This window comes from Loxodonta africana, chromosome 3 (assembly GCF_030014295.1).
Source record: "Loxodonta africana isolate mLoxAfr1 chromosome 3, mLoxAfr1.hap2, whole genome shotgun sequence".
In the NCBI taxonomy this organism is placed as follows: domain Eukaryota; kingdom Metazoa; phylum Chordata; class Mammalia; order Proboscidea; family Elephantidae; genus Loxodonta; species Loxodonta africana.
The window spans coordinates 162,447,007-162,473,461 of NC_087344.1; the positions used below are offsets into that span (position 1 = coordinate 162,447,007).

General features: G+C 38.1%; 1 protein-coding gene across 4 annotated transcripts in view; it reads right to left on the reverse strand.

Moving 5' to 3' along the window:
• MAGI3 (membrane associated guanylate kinase, WW and PDZ domain containing 3) overlaps positions 1-26,455 on the reverse strand; it is a 257,635-nt gene that overhangs the window by 83,597 nt on the left and 147,583 nt on the right. For all 4 annotated transcript variants that reach the window (XM_064282401.1, XM_064282400.1, XM_064282403.1 and 1 more), the window contains exons 2-3: positions 15,474-15,590; positions 1,607-1,726 (exon numbers count right to left, since the gene is read on the reverse strand). In XM_064282401.1, the coding sequence (XP_064138471.1) occupies positions 1,607-1,726; positions 15,474-15,590 (237 nt within the window). The remainder of the gene's footprint in view (positions 1-1,606; positions 1,727-15,473; positions 15,591-26,455) is intronic.

Below are 26,455 nucleotides of genomic sequence, written 5' to 3' on the forward strand. Positions count from 1 at the left end.
GTTCACGACAGTATCCTTAGCCTCTCTTACAGTGTTTGGCACATCCAAAAACCAAATCCGTTGCCGTCAAGTCAATTCCAACTCATAGCGACCCTGCAGGACAGAGTAGAACTGCCCCACAGAGTTTCCAAGGAGCATGTGGTGGATTTGAACTGCAGATCTCTTGGTTAGCAGCCGTGGCACTTAACTACTCTGCCACCAGGGTTTCTGTTTGGCACATAGTAGGTCCTTACTAACTGGTTGTTGAATGAACAACAACAACAAAAAAACCAAACACAGTGCCGTTGAGTCGATTCCGACTCATAGAGACCCTATAGGACAGGGTAGAACTGCCCCATAGAGTTTCCAAGGGGAGCCTGGCGGATGTGAACTGCTGACCCTTTTTTTAGCAGCTGTAGCACTTAACCATTAGGGTTTCCTTGAATGAACAAAAGAAGGGTCAAATGAACAAATGAATGAATGGAGTGAGTGAGTGAGTACAAGAAGCTAAGCCCAGAATGAGTAGTTGGTCAAATTTACTAGGCAAACAGAAATCAAAAAGGGTATGAGTAGGAGAGTGAAACGATCAGAGCTGTGCTTGAGGAAGACTAACATGGTAGCAATGGGCAGGGTAGATTGGACGGAGGGAAGAAACTGTAACAAATGAGATCAACTGCAATAGTCCAGAAGAGCTGGTCCAGTAGGCCTACAATGAGGTGGTGAAAGTGAAAAGGCATTGTGAAAGCTGCTGCAAAGGAAAAAACGATTAGACTTGAAACTGACTGCATGAAAACTGTGGGAAATGAGCTCACAATGCCACTAAAGAGAGAAACAATGAGGAGTTACTCTTTTGGATACAACATAAATGCATATATTGGATATGTTTTATTCAAGATTAAATATTTATTGAACACTATTTCTAGGCACTGAAGATAATACTGAGTAAGAAAGATATGATCACTGCCTTCACAGAGCCTGTAAGCAGGCAATTAAAATGGCACGATAAAGCAATGATGGAGAAGTATAGTGTGTTCGGGGAGTGGATAAACTTGCCCACGGGGTGTGTGTTATATAAGGGAAAAAAACCAAAACCAAATGGATCTAACACAGAATCATTTAAAAATTGAAATTGATCTCAAATCTGTATTTCCTGGAATCAAGTGGGTAGAGAAAACAGAGATATGAAAGGAAAGCCAATTATTCTGCATCTCCCCCCACCCCCCAATCCATTTTCTCTTTTCGCCAAGATAGTCAAGATACATATAGATTTTTTAGAGTGAACAGATTTCAGATTCCCAACTGCAAATGGAAAGCAATCAACAAATACTTGCTGAGTTCATAAGATGATGTGAATTACTATGAAATATGCAGACTGGCCAGTTTGATTTTTTAGTATATTATCGCAGTCACTTTTATAATACGACAGAATGTTTTTGCTTATTGTTTTATCCAATTTTACATTAGAAAAATTATAAATCTCCTAATCCAAAGAAAATTTCCCTAAAAGCTGACAGAAAAAACTTAAAAAAAAAAAGGTATTTTTACAGGTCAAAATCTCTCTGAAATAATTCCAGTCCTTCAGACAGTGTTCTGGGTTTTCGTTATCGTTGTATATTTGGGGACATACCATCATACGTTCCACTTTCTAACAATGCTCCACTCTCTTCCAGTGCTTTGAACTGCTCAACAGAAGTGAAATTATAGTCCACCCCTGGTACTTCCCCATCCCTGGGGGCCCGTGTAGTGCCTAAGGGGGAAAAAAAGGAAAAAAAAAGGTTGTAAAGTGCTTTTAAACTTATAAAATTGTAACAAAAAATTCAATCTATAAAGAACATATGGGGAAACAAACTATTAAATATATTATACTTGCCAGAAGGAGGATCAGAATATTTTAGGCAAATGAACATTACTGGGTGCAAGTAGGGCAATAAATAACATAGGATGAACAAACTTTAATAAAAATCTACAGATGGCCACGAGATTCAAAACCACAAAGACTCCAAAGGAGTCTCCAAGGTGCCAAAGGAGATTTAGCTTCCTAACAGACAAGAGTTAATTCTTCCTTTAAAACTCAATTACTACTTAATAGTAGGAAGGAGAGATAAATCCATCTCTGATATAATTTATTTTTTATCCTAGGTATTTTTTTCTTCCCGAGCATAAGTGTAAACTTACATTCTCCTTACAAAGTTGTGAAGGGCACACAAAAAGGGTGAAACCATTTAAAAAAGTTTTTAGTAAACTTCTTAAAATGTGTTCACATATTATGAAATTATCGTCAACTAATGAATGAAAGGCTTAAAAGAAGTATTATACAGTGCTTCTTAGCCATTATTCTCTTCAAGTAATTTTAAAAAACTAAGCAGTAAGTAAACTGTTTTACAAAATTGACTTCCACAGTAGATCACTAAATTTCTATATATTAAGGAATTCACACTAAAGTAAAACCTTTCGGGTCTCAGGTGTAAATTCAGGTTACAGCAGCAGTGCTACATTTGACCGAATTTACTAAACAAGAATCAATTTTATGAATTGATACTAGAAATATTATTTCAAATACTGCAGAATACAAAAAAAGATCAGGTGAGAATGGAGTTTGGGAATCAGTCTCATGTATCCCTACAAAAATAAAGTAGCAAGTCAGGTACAAAGACACCTCCCAAACCTGTTCCTCCACTCCTGTTTCCTATTTTGGCAGAAACCTGAGAACCAGTCATCTTTGGCTCCTCCCTCTACTTCATATTCAGTCACCAAATCCAGTTGATTCCATCTGCTAAGTACCTCTGTGATCTACATACTTCTCTTCATTCTCACACTCACCTAATTCAGGTCATTATCTATGCCTTGTGTGTTGACGGTCTTCCCAGCCCAACCTTTGCCTCTTTCCGGCTACGTCCAGCACCCAAACTGCAGCCAGTGACCGAAATTTCTCAAACAACAATCTGAGCAAAAACAAAACCTCTCTGAACCTATCGGTGGGTTCCCATCACCCTCAGCATAAAATCCATACTCTATAACAAAACAATAGGAGCCCCAGTGGTTCAGTGGTTAAAGCGTTCTGTTGCTAACCAAAAGGTCACACCAGTTCAAACCCACCAGCTACTCTTCATGAGAAAGACATGGCACTCTGCTTCCATAAAGATTACAGCCTTGGAAACCACATGGGGCTGTTCTACTCTGTCCTACAGGGTTGCTATGAGTCAGAAACAACTTGATGCCAGTGGGATAATAACATACCTGACAAGGCCCCTGGCTACCTCTCCAGCTTCTTTCTTGCCTTACCCCTTGCCTTACCCCTTTCACATTCTAGGCTTCAGCCAGGATAGTTTTTTTTTTTTTTCCAATAATTCATTTATGTTCCTTGAATTCACTTGAAGCCCTGATGTCACAGTGGTTAAAAGTTTGGCTGCTAACCAAAAGGTCAGCAGTTTGCATCCATTAGCCACTCCCTGGAAACTCTATGGGGCAGTTCTACTCTGTCCTATATGCTTGTTGAGTCGGAATCGACTTGATAGCAATGGCTTGAACTCACTTACCTCCAAGGACTTTGCCCAAGTCATTTTCTTTCCTTGGAAGACTTCCTATTCCCTTTCTCACTCTTACCTCAGCTAACTCCTGTTCATCCTTCAGGTCCTGGCTTAAAAAGTTTCTTTAGAGAAGCTTTTCTCTCTCCCACCATAGGGTATTGCAATATGCAGGGAACAAGTCTATCTGGTTAAGAGTAATAGTCCCAAATCTAGGCACAGTCAAGAATCATAGTAGGCATTCAATTTAAAAAAAAATCATACATACAACCCAAACTCGTTGCGGTAGAGTCTATTCCAACTCATAGTGACCCTACAGGACAGAGTGGAACTGCCCCATAGGGTTTCCGAAGAGCAGCTGGTAGATTTGAACTGCAGACCTTTTGGTTAGCAACTGAACTCTTAACCACTGAGCCACCAGGACTCCAGTTCTCAATATAGATAGCTGTAACTAAATTAAGTGAAATTGTATACAAAGCATGGTGGCTGGCAAAATGCTATTATTATTATCATAAATTAATTCATGGGAAACTATTAATTTTTCACACTTTTTAGTTGTGAAGCCCTGGCCTTCCTTATATGGTAAGGAAGAGACACCATCCACAGAGAGCCTGAGCCAACAAACAGCACCAAGGCCCCAGACATGTGAGCAAGACCATCTTAAACCCTCCAACCCCAGTCTAGCTGCCAATGATTGCGGCCACATGAATGGCCCTAGCTGAGCCCAGACAACTCAACAGAATCATAAGAAATAATACAGAGTGGTTATTTTAAACCACTAAGTTTGGGGTGGTCTAGCACTAGTTTTTATCATGTAGCAAAGGCCAACTGAAATATTATCCAAGTAAATTCTACTATAAAATATAATTGATATATAAAACCTAATTTAAGAGCAAACCATATTATAACCAACCAACCAACACAGTGCCTTCGAATCAATTCTGACTCATAGGACAAAGTAGAATTGCCCCATAGAGTTTCCACCATATTATAGGTACTATGAAAATAGCACTGACCCAAGGAGCAGAACAAACTTTGTTTTAGTCTTGATTTATTAATAGCAGTGCAATTTTGAGCAAGCACTTAACCTCTCTGGGCTTCATTCTCTTTCTGCCAAGTGGTGTTGAACGACATGGGTGTTATGGGTTGAATCACATACCCCAAAAGATATGCTTAAGTTCTAACCCTCAGTACCTGTGAATGTGACCTTATTTGGAAATAGGCCCTTGCAGATGTAATTAGTTAGGATAACATCATTAGGGCGGGCCCTACTCTCTTTATGATGAGTGTCCTCATAAGAAGAGGAAAAGAGACACAGAGAAGATGGCCAAGTGGTGACAAAGGCAGAGACTAGTTATACTGCCATAAGCCAAGGAACATCTGGGGCCATCAGAAGCTGGCAGAGACAAGAAAGGGTCTTCTAGAGCCTTTGGAAAGAACATGGGCCTGCCAACACCCTGAATCCAGAACTGTGAGACAATAAATTTCTGTTGGCTTAGGCCACACAGTTTGTGGTAATTTGTTACGGCAGCTTATACAATGATGTTCATGATTCCTCCCATTAATAGATATGAAATGTGTATGATTCCAATGTACATATTTCTGAGAATTACAAAATAGCTTTAATTTTAACTCTCTTTAGAAATGTTATAAATTTTCACTTTCTCCTCCCAAAACCACATACCCCCACACACATAAAAAGTTCCCCTCACTACTTTCAGCATCCCAGAAATGCTATCTTCATATTTATTCTCCCAATACTCTACATACTTTATGTAAAGCTCTCTATATTACCTCCAGTTATTACCCCATTTCTCCTTTTTGCACAAGAATTCCTTCAAAGAGTTCTGTTTACTCTTTGACTCTAATTCCTTTCCTCCTCATTCTCTCTTGAGCTCATTCTAACTACACTGTGGCCCCAACCACTCCACTGAGGCAGTCTGCTATGTTCATCAGTAGTCTCCACTTTGCTGAACCCAATGGTCAAATCTCAGTCCTCATATTACCTGACCTATTAACAGCTATTTGACATAGTGATCCTTGCCTGCTTTGTGTTTTATCCTGAAATATAACAAACATACAAACAAAAAAAAAGTACATAAAACATACACGTAAAGTTAAACAAATTATAACAAAGCAAACATACCCAAAAGAAAAATCAGAACATTACCAAAACCTCAAAAGCTCCCTTGTATGCTTCTGATCATAAATCTCTCTCTTCTCCACCCCTAGAGGTAACCGCTATCTTAACATTTATGATGATCATTTCCTTTATGGATTTACCAAGTAAGTATGTATTCCTAAGCAACATAGCTTAGTTTTACCTCATTTTCTTTATATGAATGGAATCATACCACATTCATTCTTTTGTGTCTACACCAATACTTATCAGATTTTTAAACTTTCGTCAATATGTCTAGTGTGTAAAGACATCTCACTGCGTACTTAATGTGCAACTGCCATATTATTAATGATATTAAACATTCTTTTTCATATATTTACTGGCCATAGGCTTCTGCTGTGAAATGGGTTTTAATTAAGCCCTTTGGCACTTCCCTATAGGGTTGTCTTCTATAAATTGATTTGTAGTTCTTTATATTCTGGATGTAAACCCTGGTGGCGTAGTGGTTAAGTGCTACAGCTGCTAACCAAGAGGTCGGCAGGTCAAACCCATCAGGCGCTCCTTGGAAACTCTATGGGGCAGTTCTACTCTGTCCTATAGGGTCACTATGAGTCGGAATCGACTCGACGGCAGTGGGTTTGGTTTTTTTGGTTATATTCTGGATACTACTGTGTACCTCATGAAATCTAAGTAACTAACAGCTTATAAAACGTACTATTATTTTATCCCTGAGAAAGGGGGGAAAAAAAAACCTGACAATTATAATTGAAAATTTTTATCTATTCTAAGATGCATCTCAATTATAGAGATGTTAAAATGTGAGATCATTGTGTCAGTATTGATAAAGTACTATAGTCCTTTGTCAGGTATAAGCGTTATAAATGGGGGAATATTCGGCTAAAACGTGAAATACGGCTTCTTGAAAAAGTGGGTTTTATGTAAAATTGTACACCAACAATAAGAAATCAGAGAGAAAATACGATCAGGGCTGATCTCTCAAACCTACTAAAACTTTTTAACCAGAGTACTAACAAAATCAGTAACAATCCTAATCAAATGTATCTGCGCAGTTTAAAAGATATTAAATTCCAAATTAAAAAAAAAAAAGACTATAAATACTTTATCTTAAAAAAAGAAAAAAAAAAGGATTACAGGAAAGGAATGGAATAGAATGAAAAAGGTAGCCTGACAGAAAAGGTCATAAAGAACAGCTGAGGCTACTAAGTAATGGAGACGGCAAAACGTGCAATGAACAACTTGTAAGACAGAGCACATGGTCAAACTGAGAAAAGAGGCCATATTGAGGGGACTGCACATCATGTGTAGTTGTTGTAGAGCCGATTCTGACTCATGGAGACCCCATTTGTAGTACCATATTCTTTCTTAGCTGTAACATTCAGCTCTGCTCTTATATCCTGTGTTTACTTGCTGCTACCTGATGACACAAAACATTAGTTGGCTGGCATAAGGTTCTTACAATGCAACGTCAGTGTTAAATTGACATCCTTCTCCTACCTATTTACCAGTCACTTATGAACTAATTTGCATTAAATGTTGTAGCAGGACAGATAGTATCTTCTCCCACTTTGATTTTCTTTCCAATTTTTTAAAAAAAATGGTCTTTTGATGACAGAAGTTCTTAATTTTAATGTAGTCAAGTTTATCAGTCCTTTCCTTTATAGCTAACGGTTTTGTGTCTTGCTGAAAAATATCCTTCCCAAGGCCATGGAGATATTTTATATTCTTTTTGAAAGCATTATAGCTTTGCTTTTACACCTTAGACTTCAATCCACTGAAATAATTTTTTTGGCCTGATGGCAATACAATCTCCCCCTCCTTCCCCCCCCCCAAAATGGCTATTCAACACAATTTATTGAAAACTCATTTATTTTCTCCTCTCATCAGCCATGACACTTTTGCTTAGAAATGTCTATGTAAGACTGTCTGTTACTGAGCTTTCTAATACATTCCATTTACTTATTAACCATTCCTGCACCATTATCACTGTGCTGCAATTATTATTTTCATGATAAATCTAGGAGTGAAGTTGATGAGTCACATGGAATGTGTATGTTTAACTTTATAAGAAACCGTCAAATTTATTTTCCAAAGTAGATGTACCACTTTGCATTCCCACTACCAACATATGAGAGCTGCAGCTGATTTACATTAGTGTCTCCATGATGAAATTCCTTTCTGGAGTTTCTTGGGAAATTTACTTTTTCTAAATCATGAGAAAAGTTAGTTGATAAACTGAGGAAATTAGAAAAAAAGATAACACTTTCTCCTGTGAGATTTCAAGCTTAACAACTTGACATAGAGACATCACTGGTATGAAGCAATCGACTGATATAAATTTAAAGCAAGTGCAGGAAATATTGAAAAGTTGAGCCAAATGTTAAGGCTGACATTTCCAAGATCAGGACAGACGCATGTGGGAGAGCAGCGGTCATAAACTCAGTCAGTCCTACTTGCAGCTGTTCCCATGTTGTGTCTGTTTGTGGCCCCGTCTGTGCTAATGGTGAGTTTTCCTCACAAATGCAATATTAACAAGATTATCTACATATTACACTTTAAGTAAATCCCATGACTTGTGTTCCCAGAAATAACAAGTTTTTGGAGGCTAAGTCCTTAAATTGGCAGACTCTGTGTAACACTGTTAACCTTGCTAGGAAATCTGAATTTTACATTATTTGAATACTATCCAATAATGTTCACTGGCAATTTCCACTATATGAATATTTGCTATGAGCTTCAGTGCTTTGTAAATGCTTTAGCAGAAGAAATGCAAAGAGAAGTAAACGTTGCGAATATGAATATGAAATCAGAAACTGATGTAAAATCTGAAGGAATATAGATTTCAATGGCAAAACCAAAATCAGGGCATGCAGACAAAATATTTTTATCATTAAAAAAGAAAGTGAGCTTATATGAAACAATATATATCCCAATGTCCAATTTGAAGATGCGTTTTGGCAAACTCTTATTAATTTGCTAAATGTCAATTCAAAATGAAAGAAAATTTTCTGTCTGGAATATTTGTCACCAAAGATCAAGACTATTAGATAATGCAGTGGATGCTTTCTGTGCTTTAAAATTTCATTTTAGGAATGATAAATTCAATATTAAATATGGGTGGTTATATTATCTTTTCAAATTTTTAAATAATTTTTATCTGGCATTTATTTTGTATTAATGTTTGTATTAGCAAATGTTAATGAGGTAGAGATAATTTTGGTATTATTAAAATATTTTTACAACATATTGGTTCTCTTTTTATGTGCTCAATGCACTCAGGAGAATCCATTCCATACCACAGTGCTTATAGCCGTCATTAGTGCCATAATGGTCAAGTGCAGCAGTCATCTGGACTCCCGAGGTACTTGCTTCAGTTGGCGTTTCATCACAATCAACCACAGGTGGGATACCATGATTAAACTGTGATGCCACTGCTTGTCATGAATCGTCAGCACTCTATTTCCCATTGGCAGGAACTTGGCACTGCTCAAGCCCAAGAACATAACCCAAACCAATTGCAAAATCCCTTCCTTGAGGGCCTCCTGGAAACACTACCAGTACCAATTCTTAATCAGTCAAGACATAGGCAGGAGAGAGAAACATACGGTGACTTGAACAGGGAAGGTTTAATCTGAATTAACTATTTACAGGGTGTGATGGTTAAAACTGTGTGTCAACTTGGCTGGGCCATGATTCTCAGTGTTTATATGTGATCATTCCCTTGATGGAATCTGCTGTGAGTAGCCAATTAGTAGAAGGGGAGTTTCCTTGGGGGTGTGGCCTGCATCTGAATATAAGCAGACATTCTGGCTTTTTGCTCACTCTGGATCCTGTGGCTGCCTCCTGTTCACCTGACATCTGGTTCTTGGGACTTGAGCTACCAACTTACCTGCCGATCTTGGGATTCATCAATCTTCACAGCCTGTGAGCAGGAGCCCTGCCCTCTAACCTGCCCATTTTGGGTTCACCAGCCCCTGCAGCTTCATGAATCAGGAGAAGCCTTGTGGTCTTGCGTGCCAATCTTGGAATTCATTGATGTTCACAGCCTGTGAACAAGAGCCCTGCTCTCCAACCTGCTGATCTTGGGTTCACCAGCCCCTGCAGCTGCATAAATTGAGAGAAGCCTCTATTCTGATCCTGGGACTTGGGACATTCCAGCCTCTACAATCAAATGACCCCTTTCCTTGATTTAAATCTCTCTCTAAATATTTATACGCTTTACTGGTTTTGCTTCTCTAGAAAACGCAGCCTAAGACACAGGGAATTAGCTAAAAGGGAATAAAAGAACTCTAGAGAATACCATTCTTGAGCAAAGGAAGAATACCCAAGTTAAGAACCAAAATTCTGAAACCCATTGCCATCAAGTTGACTCTGACTCATACTGACCTGTATGACAGAGCAGAACTGTACCACAGTGTTTCGAAGGCTGTAGTCTTTATGGAAGCAGACTGCCACGTCTTTCTCCCACGGAGCAGCTGGTGGGTTTGAACTGTCAACCTTTCAGTTAACAGCCAAGCTCTTAACCACTGCTCCACCAGTGCTCCTATAAGTTAAGAACAAACCCTCCCAAGTCAGTGATTCAGACCTTAATGGATGGTGGAAAATTTGCTGGGTTATCTGGAGACAGAGCTGGTTCACAATCTGTGGGCTGAGGATGGTGGGCAGAGAACTGCCTTCTGGATATTGATGAAATTTTCCAGCAAGTTGCCTATGATTTAAGGGTAGGCAGGTGTTTTGAACTTACTAGAACACCAGCTGGGACAATGGCTGGACTTGACTAAAACCCAACAGAAAGCCACTCACAGGTGATGCTGTTGAAATCTGGGGAGCTCTCTGGGGTGCCCATGGAATTCACTAGGAAACTGCTGAGAAGCCAGCTGGGGACCTCACCTGGAAGTGGTATGCAGAGATGCTGCTAACTTGCTGCTGGGGAGCCCCCCGCCACCCCGCCATGGGAGTACCGCTGAACTGGCTGCTGGGAAGCTGACCGCTAGGGTACTGCTGTAACGTGCTGAGTATATTTTTGCATGACAGGAACAAAAGAAAAAGGCACAGTAGAATCAGGAAAAGAAACCTCTTCCTTCTCTAGTATCCTCCCTGTGCTCTCTGTTGATAAAGCTTAACACTGAGTCAGTTGGTAAGGAGAAATGTTCCAGTAAACACAAGCAGGCAAAAAAGAGTAGATCTGAAGTTGAGAGGCAATAAAGTAATAACTCTAGTAGAGGAGTTTTCTGGGAGCTTCTCTCATGAACAGGAATTGAACTTTGTCAAATGTGTTTTCTGTGTCTATTGAGAAGATTATATGATTTTTCTTTTCTAGTCTGCTACTATATTAATTTTCAAATGCTATACCTTACATTCCTGGGACAAACCCTATTTGGCCATAATGTATTCTCCTTTATATATGTGTGTGTGTGTGTGTGTGTGTATTATATATATATATACACACATATACTATATATTGTATTTCTAAAATGTTAAGGATTTTTGAGTCTATGTTCATGAAAAATTTTGATCTAATATTCTTTTTTTAATGTTTTTCTCTGGTTTTAGAACCAGAATAATGCTCAGATTACAGAATGAGATGAGAAGTGTTCCTTCCTGTATTTTCTAGAGAAGTTCATGTAGAACTGGCATTATTTCTTCCTTAAATGTTTGGGACAATTCACCAGTACCATCTGGGTCTGTATTTTCTAGAAGAGTTTGTGTAGGACTGGCATTATTTTTTCCTTAAATGTTTGGAACAATTCACCAGTACCATCTGGGTCTGGGGTTTTCCTTATGGGAAAGTTATAAACTACAAATTCAATTTCTTAAACAGGTAGAGGGTTCAGGTCATCTACTTCATCCAGACTGAGGTTTGGTGGTTTTTGCCTTCAAACAAATTTGCCCATTTCATCTAGTTGTTGAGTTTATTGGCATAATGCTATGCATAATGTTCCCTCTTAACACCGGTAGGATTTTTAGTGAGGCCACCTCTCTCCCAACTGATTTTGGTCATTTGTGTTTTCCTTTTTACCTGAGCAGTCTGGCTAGATGTTTGTCAATTTACTGATCTCAAAGGATCAGCTTTAGGTTTCACTGATTTTTCTCTGTTGTCTCTCTGTTTCCTATTTCATTGATTTCTGCTCTTATCTTTTTTACTTCCTTCCTTTTGCTGACTTTGCATTTACTTTGCTCTTTTTCTAGATTATTAAGGAAGAAATTTAGATAATTGGAGACCAATCTTCTTTTCTAGCATAAGTGTTTAATGCTAAAAATGTCCCTCTAAACGCTCCTCTAGCTGCATCCCACAATTTTGATATGTTGTGTTTTCATGTTCATTCAATTTAAAATATTTTGTAATTTCCTTTGTGATTTATTCTTTGACTCACAAGTTATTTGGAAGCATGTTATTTAATTTCCAAATACTTGGAACTCCTGGTAGCTTTCTGTTAATGATTTATAATTTCATTATGGTCAGAGAACATACTTTGTGATTTAAATCTTCCTAAATTCTTGTTTTATGGTCCAGGATATGGTCTATCTTCATAAATGTTCCACATACACTAGAAAAGAATGTATATTCTGCTGTCGGTGGCGGCATGTTCTATAAATAGCAATAAGGTCAAGTTGGTTGGTTGAAAACACTGTTCATATCTTATATAATCTTACTGGTTTTTTGCTTACTTGTTCTATTAATTACTGAAAGGGCTGTTGAAATCTTGAACTATAATTATGAATCTTTTCATTTTCCTTTCAGATCTATCAGTTTCATCCCATGTATTCTGAAGCTCTGTTATTAGGTGCATACACATTTAACCCACTACCATCAAGTCAACTTCAACTGATAATGACCCTGTAGTACAGAGTAGAACTGCCCCATCGGGTTTCCAAGGCATTAAATCTTTACAGCAGCAGACTGCCACATCTTCTCCTGTGGAGCGGCTGCTGGGTTTGAGCTGCCATCCTTTTGGTTAGCAGCTGAGCACTTTAGCCATCATGTCACCAGGCAGGTATACACATTTAGGGTAGTTACATTCTTTAGATAAACTGATTCCTCTATCATCAGTAGGAGGGCAAATCCAGTACCAGTTAGTCCTTCATGGCAGAAACAGGAGTCTCTGCTTTTACTTTGTTGCTCTAAAAATGTTCGTTTTTTCAGTGTTTCTCCTCTCTGTACTTCGGTTTGATTAGTTTATACTGCTATGTCTTCAAGTTCACTGGTCTTTTCTTCTGCAGTTTCTAATCTGCTGTTAAGCACACCCAGTGAATTTCTGAAGTTATATTTAGTTCTTTTTTATATACACCTCCTCCTCACTTGGAGCCCTGATGGCACAATGGTTAAGAGCTTGGCTGCTAACCAAAACGCTGGCAGTTTGAATCCAACAGCTGCTCCTTGGAAACCCTATGAGGCAGTCCTGCTCTGTCCTATAGGGTCGCTACGAGTCGGAATTGACTCAACGGCAATGGGCTTTTTGTTTGTTTTATTTTTTTCTCCTTACTTATTGACTATCTTGTTATCCAACATTTCGAATTTATGATAATAGTAAAAAAAAAACTACTATCTGAATATTTTGCACATTAACAACATATGTCTGGCGGTAATGAACACCAGGGTGTGAGGTAAGAATAATGCTGGCTTTGATTGTGATGGTTTATGTGATGATGTAATTTGGCAGTTGTGTAATGATGTAACCTGGTAGTTATGTAATGATGTAATCTGGAAGTTGCGTAATGATGTAGTCATCCTCTATTTTGTGATCTTATGTGGTCATCCTCCATTTTTGCATAATGCCAATTTTCACATAATGACCTGGTCTTTAGAACCTAAGCATGTTGATAAGTGAGGAGAGGGTGTATTGCATTCTATTTTCATTATGTTCATATTATCCATTAACTCTTGAGCATATTTACAATAACTCTAAAGTTCCTGGTATGGTAATACCATCATTTTGCATAATTTCTGCCCCTCTCCCCTATTAGCTGACTTTTCTTTTGATAATACCCAGCTATATAGGTCACCTTTTTTTCTCTTTTGCAATGTCTAATAGTTTTGTTTTTTTTTTAGACACTGAACATTGTGACTATTATGTTATTCAGTACCTGGATTTTGTTGTCTTCCTTTAAGAGTGTTAACTTTTTTTTTTTTTTTTTTGGCTAGCAGCAAAAACATGCAAATCAGCTTAATCCTTTGGGGGTTTACTTAAACTTTGTTAAAGCAAGCCTTGAAGAGCTGAATTTATGGTTATTTTAGCAGTTTGACTAAGGTATGACACTTATGGGGTCTGTCTACTCAGGCTGGTTAGAACTCAACTTTCTCTCAGCCTTGGTTAAGTTCTGGGAATTGTTAACCTTACAGCCCTCAGAGAGTTCTTTGCCTGGCTTCATGAAGTATTCAGCAACAGACTGAAGGGAATATCTGTGTAGATTGCTTGAGCTCTTTTTCTTCATAGCTCCCTCCTCTCCTGATACTCTGTCCTGCAAATTCCAGACATCTCAGACATCTGGATGTAGATTTCTGAGGAAATCATAGGACTCCTTGTTTTGGTAGTTACATTTACTCTTCTCTCAAGGATCATAGTCCCGTTCTACCTATAGTACAGTGTCTGAGAACAAGAGAAGTCTCTCTCTTTTTAATTTTCTTGCTTAAATTATTTCAGATTTTGTCAGTGGGTACCCCTTCTAGCTGGCTCATGTGCCCTTCTGACATGTTCTCATAATTTTTTAAGCATTTACATACTTTCTGTTGCAATTAGCTCTTCCAAGGTCATCTTATACTTCGCCCGGGCCAAAAATCAGAATTTTTTCCAAGAAGGCCTGGTGTTTTTTAAGAAAAAAGTGATAGAGACAACATGTGACCACTATGTGGACTAACTGCTACCGATGGGTCATTGCTTCTAGGCTCTTGAAGGAGATTTTCGACACTTCAGTTTGTGGCTGAGCTAAGAGGCTCTGTAAGATCTTAAAGGGCTTTGACTCCTATGATATGAAACTAAACAAACTGTAGCTCCTTTCTAGGACAAAATCTCACACTGAGGAGAAACTGCAAAACTGGGACAGAAGAGTGTTTGAAAACAAACAAAAAACTCATTACACAACAATCAAGTCTTCTGAAAACTACTAAGACTAGAATAGATTCATCAACACCTAGATAAAAGTTCAAAATAGATTACCACAAGGAAGGCACTACATGTTTCTTCCTTTCTTTTCTTTGGAGAGGGGACAGATTTTAAGATTAGTAATGTTCTAAAAAGTCATACAAAAACTTGTTCTCAGTATACAAGGCATTGAGAGCCAAAGATTTCTTATGCATAGGTTTTTAGGAATTGATTTATATGAATAAAGACCAGTAAAAAAACAAAAACAAAAACAGCCATCGAGTTGATTCTAACTCATAACAACCCTATACGACAGAGTAGAACTGCCCCATAGGGTTTCCAAGGCTGCGATCTTTACGGAAGCAGACAGCCACATCTTTCTCCCACAGAACACGGAGTGGCTGGTGGGTTCGAACTAATAACCTTTCAATTAGCAGCTGAGTGCTTTAACCACTGCACCCCAGAGCTCCTTAAAGTTCAGCTAGCAACATGTAAATACATATTCTTAAATTTTAGTGATCACTTTTTAAAAAGTCACAGTGTAAAATATTCTAGTTTTTTGACTCATAAAAACAAAACTTCTGCAGTTTCCTTAAAGTTTATCTCATTATTCAATTTTTGTTTCATTCTTGTCTCCCAACTTAGTCTTTACAATTTCATATGCAATACATACTCTACTGAATTATTTCTAGATGTTTAATTAAGCAAGGATATTTCTGCCTCATTTCTTTCATTTCATCACACACTTACATGGAATGGTTCTCAGGTAGAGATTATCTCTGATCACTTGCTGCAGTTTATGATCAATTGATCCTTTCTGAAACTGAAGACTCAGGTAATGTCGCAAGTCTTTATTAATGACTTTGCCTATAGAAACAAAAACAAAACACATTACTGTTAGGTCTCTGGTTAAATACAGAAGCAAGTGATTGAATACCTTAAACCATTTGCCATTAACAGGAAAAAGAAACCAAAATATTTCATGAAAAGGAAAATTAATGCAAGTTATTATAGGTGCTATAATTAAAGTATGTACCTGCAATATAACAAGAGCATAATTTTACAAGGTAGGGGAGGAAGAAGGAATCGGTCAGAAAACATGATAAATACCCATGGTAATTTCATTCAGTCCTATGACATTAAATACCATCTATTTACTGACAACTTCCAAATTCGTATCATGTCTCCATTCTTGACCTCTCTCCATCGAGCTCCAAACTAAGCTCATTCATTAATATTGCCGATATATTTGGAAGTAGTAAGCACTTCAAACTTCAGACAGCCAAAACAGGACTCTCAATTCCATACTCCCCCAATGTTTTCCTCTCCCTCAGTTTTCTTCATTTTAGTAAATAACAGCATCATCTACCAAGTAGAACAATCCCAAAACCTAGAAGTCATCCTTGATTTCTATTTTTCACTCCTATCACTCAGATCAAATCCACTAGTAACTTTTGTCACTTCTACCACCAAAATATATTCTGTACTGTCCACTTCTATTTCCGCTGCCATCACCCTAGTTTAAGCCATCATCATTTCCCTTCTAGAATGCTACAACAGCCTTCTAATCAACCTCTCTGTATCCATTCTTGCCTCCCTCCTGCTCCCACCATTCATACAGCAGCTAGAATGAGATTTAAAATATAATTCAGACCATCACTACTCTGTTTAAAGCCCCCAATTACTTTACGTTGTAATTGGAATAAAATTCAAACCCCTGAATAGGGCCTAAAAGGCCCTACACATTCTGGCTCAGGCTATCTGTGACCCAAACTTGTTCACTGTTTCTCCTCTCAAACTGTACTCCACCCACACTCGCCATCTTCTACCCTTCACAAGGGACAAACTAAGCCCTACCTCAGGGCCTTCTGCCTATTGTGAGATTGAGCAGGCATATTCTGCCCACTTGCCTGACTCTGAAATATAAGGTGAATAAATAAGAGAGTGAAACACTTTCTCTTATTTGTGAGGGAAAACAGGAAAATACATAGAGGATTACTAAGGGCCTCAAAGAAATCAAAATTGATCTATATCTCTTAAAAATACAGCACAGGTATGAAAAAGTCTATATCTGTACTCTCAATCGTATGAATAAATTCAGGCTCTCAAGTTTCAGTGTACAAATCCTTAATCAGAACAACTCTTAACTATAAATCCACACTTTCTGAAAATACGCAAATTAACATTTACCTCAAGTTTTCCTTGAATAATCAGTGTTTAGAGTAACTGGCTATTATTTAGATAAACCCTGTGGCATGCTCTGATGGGTGTGGTCCTAAAACCAGCTGTAAATTAATCTAATTGCCAATACTTCATCATCTTTTCCACAAGGATAATCTAGAAGACTTTGTCAAACACTTGCTAAAGACAAGATAAAACATGCCTCCACTATTCTTTAATCCAGTAGTATTAAAAAAAAAAAAAAAAGGCGAGAAATGAGGTCAGTTTGGCATGTCTTGTTCTTATAAGTTCACACTGATTCATGGTGATCACTCCCATTCTTTTCTTAAATACTTAATCTCTCTTACTGTATATATCTATATATATATATTTTAATAATCTCTTCAAGTGTCATAGTTTAAAGCTAGGGAAGTTTTCACAATCTACCTTTCTCCCTTTTGGAAACTGGGACATTTGTCTCTCTCCAGGCCCCTGGCACTTCCCACATTCTCCACGATTTCACAAAGATTACTGACAATAGCCCTGAGATTGTATCTGAGAGTCCCTTCAACTCCTAGGAGGCAACTTAAAATTTGAGTCGTGAAAACTTAAATTCATTTAAAGTGAGTGATACTCTTACTATCTTCTCATCTTTTTGGGGATTTAGTTCCCCTTTGTCCTCCCATTTCAGGTTGTTTGTTTTACCTTTTTCTGTTGGAGAAGTAATCATCCTAGTTGAAGATTATAGAAGCAAAATAAGAACCATGTAGGTCTGATTCAGTTAACAGTTAATAACACAAAGAACAACTTTTTCAGACAGTGAGCCTACCTCTTCCTTCTTTTTGCTGTCTGAAGCATTTTTGTGAACCTTAGCTCCTTTTGAGCTCTAGCCTATTGAAAAGAAAATTCTTAAATGTTTATTTCTCAAAGTCTACTTGGCACTGTCCACAACCCACCTTTCAGTTTGTCATACTGTAGTAGCTTGTATGTTGCTGTGATGCCGGAAGCTATGCCACCAGTATTTCAAATACCAGCTAGGTCACTCGCGGTGGACAGGTTCTAACAGAGCTTCCAGTCTAAGACAGACTAGGAAGAAAGACCTGGTGATCTGGAAGATGAGCCCCCTAGATTGGAAAGCACTACACGATAGCCAGAAAAATGGACTCAAACATACCAACAATCATGAAGATGGTGCAGCGTCAGGCAATGTTTTGTTTTGTTTTGTTATACATAAGGTAAGGAGTCCTGGTAATGCAATAGTTAAGCACTCAGCAGCTAACTGAAAGGTTGGTGGTTTGAACCCACCTAGCGGCTCTGCGGGAGAAAAGACCTGGCAATCTGCTCCCATAAAGATTACAACCTAGAAAACTCTAGGGGGTAGATCTACTCTGTCACTTGGGCTAATTATGAGCTGGAATCAACTTGATGGCAACTGACAACATTTCAGACACTCAGTACTGTATAAGTGGGTGATGGTTATATGTTCCTTCCATCTATCAATCATATACACCCTTTGAGAAACCTGAACTGCTCAGAGCATTCTGTGCATCCACAAGTTTCTTGGCATGGCTTCTTTTTTAGAAATGTCTTGTCTTGGAACCACACCTACAGATGCTATGAACTTTTTGAAATCTGTTTTCCTCAGGGGCAAATTATGGGCATAACCATGTCCCAGTTATCTTCCTTCCTACGATGACAATAAAATGGCCTGGTGACTTTCCCCAATAAACTATTCAATATAACTAGCTCAGCACCACTAACGTCATCAACAATTCCTTTCCTGTTAAACCTAGACTCAGAGTAGCAGTGTATCTTACTGCTTCCTCCACTTCTTGAGCTCTACAGCAGTAAGAAGGCTTCCATCAAAGTGGTAAAAAAGATTCATATAAACTGAACTCTAGCCTGGCTCCTTGATTCAAGGCGGGGTCCTTGAACAGAATAAATCAAACTGTAGCCAACTTGTTTGTGAAACTGTAAATGGAATTCGTACAAAGCTTTTCTGGGTAATCAGTATCTACACATTTCATAGTAAAATACATTCTATGGCACAAAAGTTATTCAAAATATTTTATACAGTTGTTAAACATATAAGTTGGTAAGCCTTGTGAGGGTCAAGGCCACGGCTTGTTTTCACAGATGCCCCAGTATTTAGCACACAGAACAAATGAATCAGCTTGATTTTGTATTTGTAACTGTTCATTTGACCCTCTCCATTCTCAAACACATGAAATTTTAGAAGGCGATACTAACTTAACTGATACAGCACTCTTTAATAGTCTATATACAACTTTAACTGTGTTTTTTAAACAATGAAATTGATTTTGACTCCCTCAAAATGCTAAATTAAATTCTTCATTAAAGTGGCAAGCTCTGTAAGTCTTTAAAAGTAGATTTTAATTATAGCTTATATGCCAATCTCTCAAATTCTGTTCTTTGTTTATTAACATTTTAAAATGTATTCACAATATGGTATCTGACTACCCTGCAAGATAATGTAAGGCTAAATGAATCATTCAAATCTATTGTCTTCTAGCTCTACTGGGGAAAACAAGTCTAGAGCAGACCAAAAAAAAAAAAAAAAGTCCTTTCTACTCTTTCTAGGGGAAAGGTATGGGAATGGAAAAGAGAATGGAAAATAAGAAGAGGACACTGACAACTCCAAGTGTTATTTTAGGATTTATTGTTACTTATTCAGAACTTACTCTGAATAATACTTGCCAGGTACTCTCTAAGAATTTGTTTTAACTCACTTGATTCTCATGACAACCTTTGAGGTAGGTGCTATTGTTATTACCATTTCACTGACAAGAAGCTGAGGTATCCAGAGGTTAAGTAACTTGGCCAAGGCTACACAGTTAATAAGCAGCAGAGTTAGGGTCTGAATCCAGGGAATCCGGCTCTAGAACCTGAGCTGTAAATAAGCACTGTGCTAGACTGCTTTTCTCTGTCTCTCTCTGTCTATATAGATACTTGAAGAACCACATATACATACACACATATATATACATACATACAGTTGTTAGTTGCCGTCCAGTCGATTCTGACTGATGGTGATTCCATGTGGGCAGAGTGGAGCTACTCCATAGAGTTTTCAAGGCTATGAATAAGGAAAGTGCTAGGCCTGTCTTCCGAGGCACTTCTGGGTGAGTTCAAACCACCAACCTTTCCACAAGCAGTCAAGTAATTAACCATCTGCACCACCTTTTGATGAATTTCTTCCCTTGCATTAGCTTATAACAGTACAAGCTGTTTCATAAATGTCTACCCTTCTAAGCAACAATCACATTTATTGCGTAAACAAATGTTTACTGAGTCCTGAGCAGAAGGCACTTGGGAGTAAAGCACTGAATTCAAGTACACCCAATGGGACTTACAGTCTTACAGGAAAGACCAACATTAATGAAGAAATTTCAAATATGGGAGCATATGAGAGAAAGTGCAAGGTATGGTGAGAACCTCTAACCTAGATCCTAAATCTGGAAGACTTCACTGAATAAGTGGCATTGGAGCTGAAATCTGAAGGATAAACTGGAGCTAGCTAGGCAAAAGGGGGAGAGGGCTGGTAGAGAGAAAAGGATATGAAAAGTCCTCCAAGGGTAGTAAAGGACAGAGTGCTTAGAGGAACTGAGAGAAATCCAGTAAAACTGGCTCTAAGAAGATGAGAAGGAGTTTATGCAAGTTTAGACTCAAGAAGTTCGAAGGAACACTGAGTTGGGCAGAACCTTGTAACAATAATTTAAAATGATGCTAATCACCTCAACTAACCCAGGCCTGACACCAAAGCCCGTTATAATTGATACAAGCTAACTAAGGACATATTCTTACTGGCCACCTCTATTCCACATTTGTTTTCAAAAGCCATCTCGTTATTTCTGTTCTGTCTTCTATCTGAGTATATTACAAACTTAGAAGACCCACATCTACATAATTCTTTCAGTATCCCACTCTCCTTTCAGGGAAGCAGAAACTTAATGAATTTTTAAAATAATTTATGTAATTAAATTCTTGACAAGTCTCAAGTTTGAGAAGCATTAAATTTTGCAGAATCTCCCGAGCCATTTCAGTTTTTAAAACAGGTAATTTTTCAGGAGTTTCTGAGTTACGTTTTGAAGAAACACGGGACTGAAGTAATGTTGCCATTTTCTGCATAATACTGCCACCATCTCACCAGTCAAGAGAAAGTCTGCTAAAGAGTTCACATTCTTCCTTTACATTACAAACTATGGTAACAGCAGATGTTAAAATGGGAGTGTCCATTCTCCATAGGTTCCAGGAGGCAGCCGTCATACATTGATTGAACGAACTTCATTTACCACCCAGGGTCCTGCGCAGCTGCCATTTTAAGGTCAAGTCGGCTACTGCACACCTGGTTCTTGCCCTGTACATCCATAGAAAATTTTCCTTCCTTTTTCCCTCTTTCCCACCTTCCGTTCCTTTCTCTCTTCTGTATTATTATTATTATTTCAATGCATTTGATAATCAGAAGAGTGGAAACAGAGCTAGAGAAAGTACTCTTTGGTTGAAGCAGCCTATATACCTGAAAAATTCCTGAAATGTACCAAGCTAAAACATTACATTCCAAAAAGCCTAATGATACTTATTACAGGTAGAATTTCATATTAATGCAGCATCAAACTGCTTCATTATATTAAAATTATACTTAAATAAGACTCATTGTGCTATATACTTTTTTAAAAATAATTTTTATTTCTTTAAATAAAGCAAGTATTTCCATGGGTGCTATATTTGCCGATAATACTCAGTTCTCTAAAAAACTCTCAGACATGTGGCCAGAGATCTGAGTTATAAAGGAAAGGAGTCGGTGCCCTGGAGGACAATGCCATTGGACCTACTGTATATACACATATACATATGTTCTTACTTCAGAGGTAACTATACCAGTCCTGTTAACACCCTGCCCTACCCTGCTAGGCTCCACACCCAACTATTTCCCCTACTGGTTTCAGTTTATGTCTACTCTACCTGGGCCCCACAGTGCTGTATACACATAAGTACTGTTAAAGCAAAAGACCGGCACACTGACCACTTGTCCACCTGCTCTCTGAAGCCGACATCCAGGGAGAACTCTGCAGTTCACATTAAGAAGGTCCTGTTCTCCTACCCGCTGGTCCCGGCCACAGAACAGTGGGGCACATGTCTGCCTCTGTTGCTGGATCTTAAGCCTGGGTGAAGTCAAGAGCTGTGTTTTGTTAATCTCTCTTTCCTGCACAGTGTACCCATAGTGCTGAATAAACACACCAAAATGATACTGTAAATAAAATCATTACTATACTGATAGGATCTTTGACTTCATCTCAGCAAAGTACTTCTACTCTAGACCTCAAAGACAAAGAATCCTTTCATTAAGCAGAACCATTAAAAGTAATGTTTTGATATATATAAAAATATATAGATGTGGTCAAATGCTCACGATATATTCTAAATGAAAAAAAAAAAAAAAAGAAAGTTACAAAATAGAATATCCAGTGTGGTTCCAATGTGAAAGATATCTGGGGATATGCAAATAAAAAAGGTAAAGGATACAGACAAAGCAAAATCATACTTAAACACTCAATAATACTTGAAGTATTATCACAGGATATAATTACTGAGTGTTTTTTTAAAAATATTATGTTTTAAACAACTTTTTTCTTCATAGTTTTACATTTTCAAATTTTCTCCAGTAAAAACCTATTACTATAAAAAGAGAGAGGCAAAAAAAAAAAAAAAAAAACTGCAAACCAAAAGGAAATGATATTTTTAAAAACTGTGCCCTTCAGAGGTCATTAGCCAAAAAGAAAGCCTAACCTTGTGGACCACTGTGCCTAAAAACTCGCAAAAGTTCTATAGAAAAGCTAAGACTATTTGTGTGGTCTTCCTTTAGTCATTTGTCTCCAAAATAAGTATTATTTTTTACCATATCTAGGCTAAATTGCAACCACTTTGTTTCTAACAAACTAGCAATTCATAAACAAGCTATGGAATTAAAATCTATGCTTGAAAAAAATAAGATGAAAATCATCATTCTAACAGAGACAACAGCAAAATCACCACAATTTTCTCTTACAAGGTCACATATCAGGAAGAGCCAAGTAAGATGGAACCTTGATAGCAGAACAGGGGTGGGGGTGGGGGGGGGATAAGCTATCAAAAGCAGGTCCTTTTCTTTTTGAAGCTCTTATTTGATGGGCTTATGAAGATTTTTTATCCTAAGGCTACTTACAATTTTTTCTTTGTGATACTTCAGGAATCATTAGCAAACCTGTCATAATGCCAGATAACCAGTGCCTGGTTGGCATACCAATAACTGAGTCATACTATTAATGCTTCATCCTTTTGACAGGAGGGTACAAAGCCATCTATTGTGCCCTGTCATTTTCCCTGAAAACAGAATAACTGGGATCAGTAGAATTTGCAAGTCAAAGTTACATATTTCAACAGAATGTCCAAGACATGAGGAGGCAGATCTGTGGCTGATGTTTCATTCTAATAGCTGATAGAGGGATAGCTGAAAGGGAATACAGATCTACTTGATTAGAAATATGACTCGAAAAATGTGACCATTCGAGAATTCAAATTTTATTTTAAAGGGCATCATTATGTAAACAATTTCTGAGTTCAAGCAGTTGTCTGATATAATTAACCCTATTAAAGGAGCAAATAGCCTCTTTTTCTCTGATAGCTTTTAAAAATAGAAATTTACACCAACCCTTAGAAATTTTCAAAAACAGATGGTTAAAGGTCCTAAAGACTATTTTACACATCAAGAGTGACATGAGTCCAGGGACAGTCAATGTTCATTCAACAAATAAAACAATTTTAGCATTTTCCATTTCCACTCAAATGTCTATTTTTAATCAATAAAGCATTTAAAATAATTTTTAAAATATTATTCTCACAAAACGTGGTTATGTAAAATGTACCAAAATTCCAAAGAAAGTTTAGGGAATAAACAGCTGTTGTTGTTCTTAGGTGCCGTTGAGTCGGTTCCAACTCATAGTGACCCTATGTACAATAGAACGAAACACTGCCCAGTCCTGAGTCATCCTTACAATCGTTGTTATGCTTGAGCTCATTGTTGCAGCCACTGTGTCAATCCACCTCATTGAGGGTCTTCCTCTTTTCCGCTGACCCTCTACTCTGCCAAGCATGATGTCCTTCTCCAGGGACTGATCCCTCCTGACAACATGTCCAAAGTATATAAGACGCAGTCTCGCCATCCTTGCTTCTAAGGAGCATTCTGGTTGTTACTTCTAAGACAGATTTGTTCGTTCTCTTGACAGTCCATGGTATATTCAATATTCTTCACGAACACCACAATTCAAAGGCGTCAGCTCTCCTTTGGTCTTCCTTATTCATTGTCCAGCTTTCACACGCATATGATGTGGTTGAAAATACCATGGCTTGGGTCAGGTACACCTTAGTCTTCAGGGTGACATCTTTGCTCTTCAACACTTTGAAGAGGTCCTTTGGAGCAGATTTACCCAATGCAATGCATCTTTTGATTTCTTAACTGCTGCTTCCATGGCTGTTGATTGTGGATCCAAGTAAAATGAAATCCTTGACAACTTCAATCTTTTCTTCACTTATCACGATGTTGCTCATTGGTCCAGTTGTGAGGACTTTTGCTTTTTTTTATGTTGAGGTGTAATCCATACTGAAGGCTGTGGTCTTTGATCTTCATTAGTAAGTGCTTCAAGTCCTCTTCACTTTCAGCAAGCAAGGTTGTGTCATCTGCATAACGTAGGTTGTTAATGAGTCTTCCTCCAATCTTGATGCGCCGTTCTTCTTCATAAAGTCCAGCTTCTCGTATTATTTGTTCAGCATACAGATTAAATAGGTATGGTGAAAGAATACAACCCCGATGTACACCTTTCCTGACTTTAAACCAATCAGTATCCCCTTGTTCTATCCGAACAACTATGATCTATGTAAAGGTTCCTCATGAGCACAATTAAGTGTTCTGGAATTCCCATTCTTTGCCGTGTTATCCATAGTTTGTTATGATCCACACAATCAAATGCCTTTGCATAGTCAATAAAACACGGGTAAACATCCCTCTGGTATTCTCTGCTTTCAGCCAGGATCCATCTGACATCTGCAATGATATCCCTGGTTCCACATTCTCTTCTGAAACCGGCCTACATTTCTGGCAGTTCCCTGTTGATATACTGCTGCAGCTATTTTTGAATGATCTTCAGCAGAATTTTGATTGCGTGTGATATTAATGATATTGTTCTATAATTTCCACATTCGGCTGGATCACCTTTCTTGGGAATAGGCATAAATATGGATCTTTTCCAGTCAGTTGGACAGGAAGCTGTCTTCCATATTTCTTGGCATAGATTAGTGAGCACCTCCAGTGCTGCATCTGTTTGTTGAAACATCTCAATTGATATTCCATCATTTCCTGGAGCCTTGTTTTTCGCCAATGCCTTCAGAGCAGCTTGGGCTTCTTCCTTCAGTACCATCCGTTCCTGATCATATGGCACCTCTTGAAATGGTTGAATATCAACTAATTCTTTTTGGTATAATGACTCTGTGTATTCCTTCCATCTTCTTTTGATGCTTCCTGCATCATTTAATATTTTCCCCATGGAATCCATCACTATTGCAACTCCGGGCTTGAATTTTTTCTTCAGTTCTTTCAGCTTGAGAAACGCCGAGCTTGTTCTTCCCTTTTGGTTTTCCATCTCCAGCGCTTTGCACATGTCATTATAACACTTTATTTTGACTTCTCGAGAGGCCCTTTGAAATCTTCTGTTCAGTTCTTTTACTTCATGAATTCTTCCTTTTGCTTTAGCTGCTCGATGCTCAAGAGCAAGTTTCAGAGTTTCCTCTGACATCCACCTTGGTCTTTTCTTTCTTTCCTGTCTTTTCAGTGACCTCTTGCTTTCTTCATGGATGATGTCCTTAATGTCATACCACAACTCATCTGGTCTTTGGTCACTAGTGTTCAGTGCATCAAATCTATTCTTGAGATGGTCTCTAAATTCAGGTGGGATATATTCAAGGTCATATTTTGGTTCTCGTGGACTTGCTCTGATTTTCTTCAGTTTCAGCTTGAACTTGCATATCAGCAATTGATGGTCTGTTCCACAGTCGGCCCCTGGCCTCGTTCTGACTGATGGTATTGAGCTTTTCCATTGTCTCTTTCCACAGATGTAGCCAATTTGATTTCTGTGTGTTCCATCTGGCAAGGTCCAATGTGTATAGTCACCATTTATGTTGGTGAAAGAAGGTATTTGCAATGAAGAAGTCGTTGGTCTTGCAAAATTCTATCATTCGATCTCCGGCATTGTTTCTATCACCAAGGCCATATTTTCCAACTACTGATCCTTCTTTGTTTCCAACTTTTGCATTCCAATTGCCAGTAATTATCAATGCATCTTGATTGCATATTTGATCAATTTCAGACTGCAGCAGCTGATAAAAATCTTCTATTTCTTCATCTTTGGCCCTAGTGGTTGGTGCGTACATTTGAATAATAGTCGTAGCAACTGGTCTTTGTAGGCATGTGGATATTATCCTATCACCGACAGCGCCGTACTTCAGGATAGATCTTGAAACGT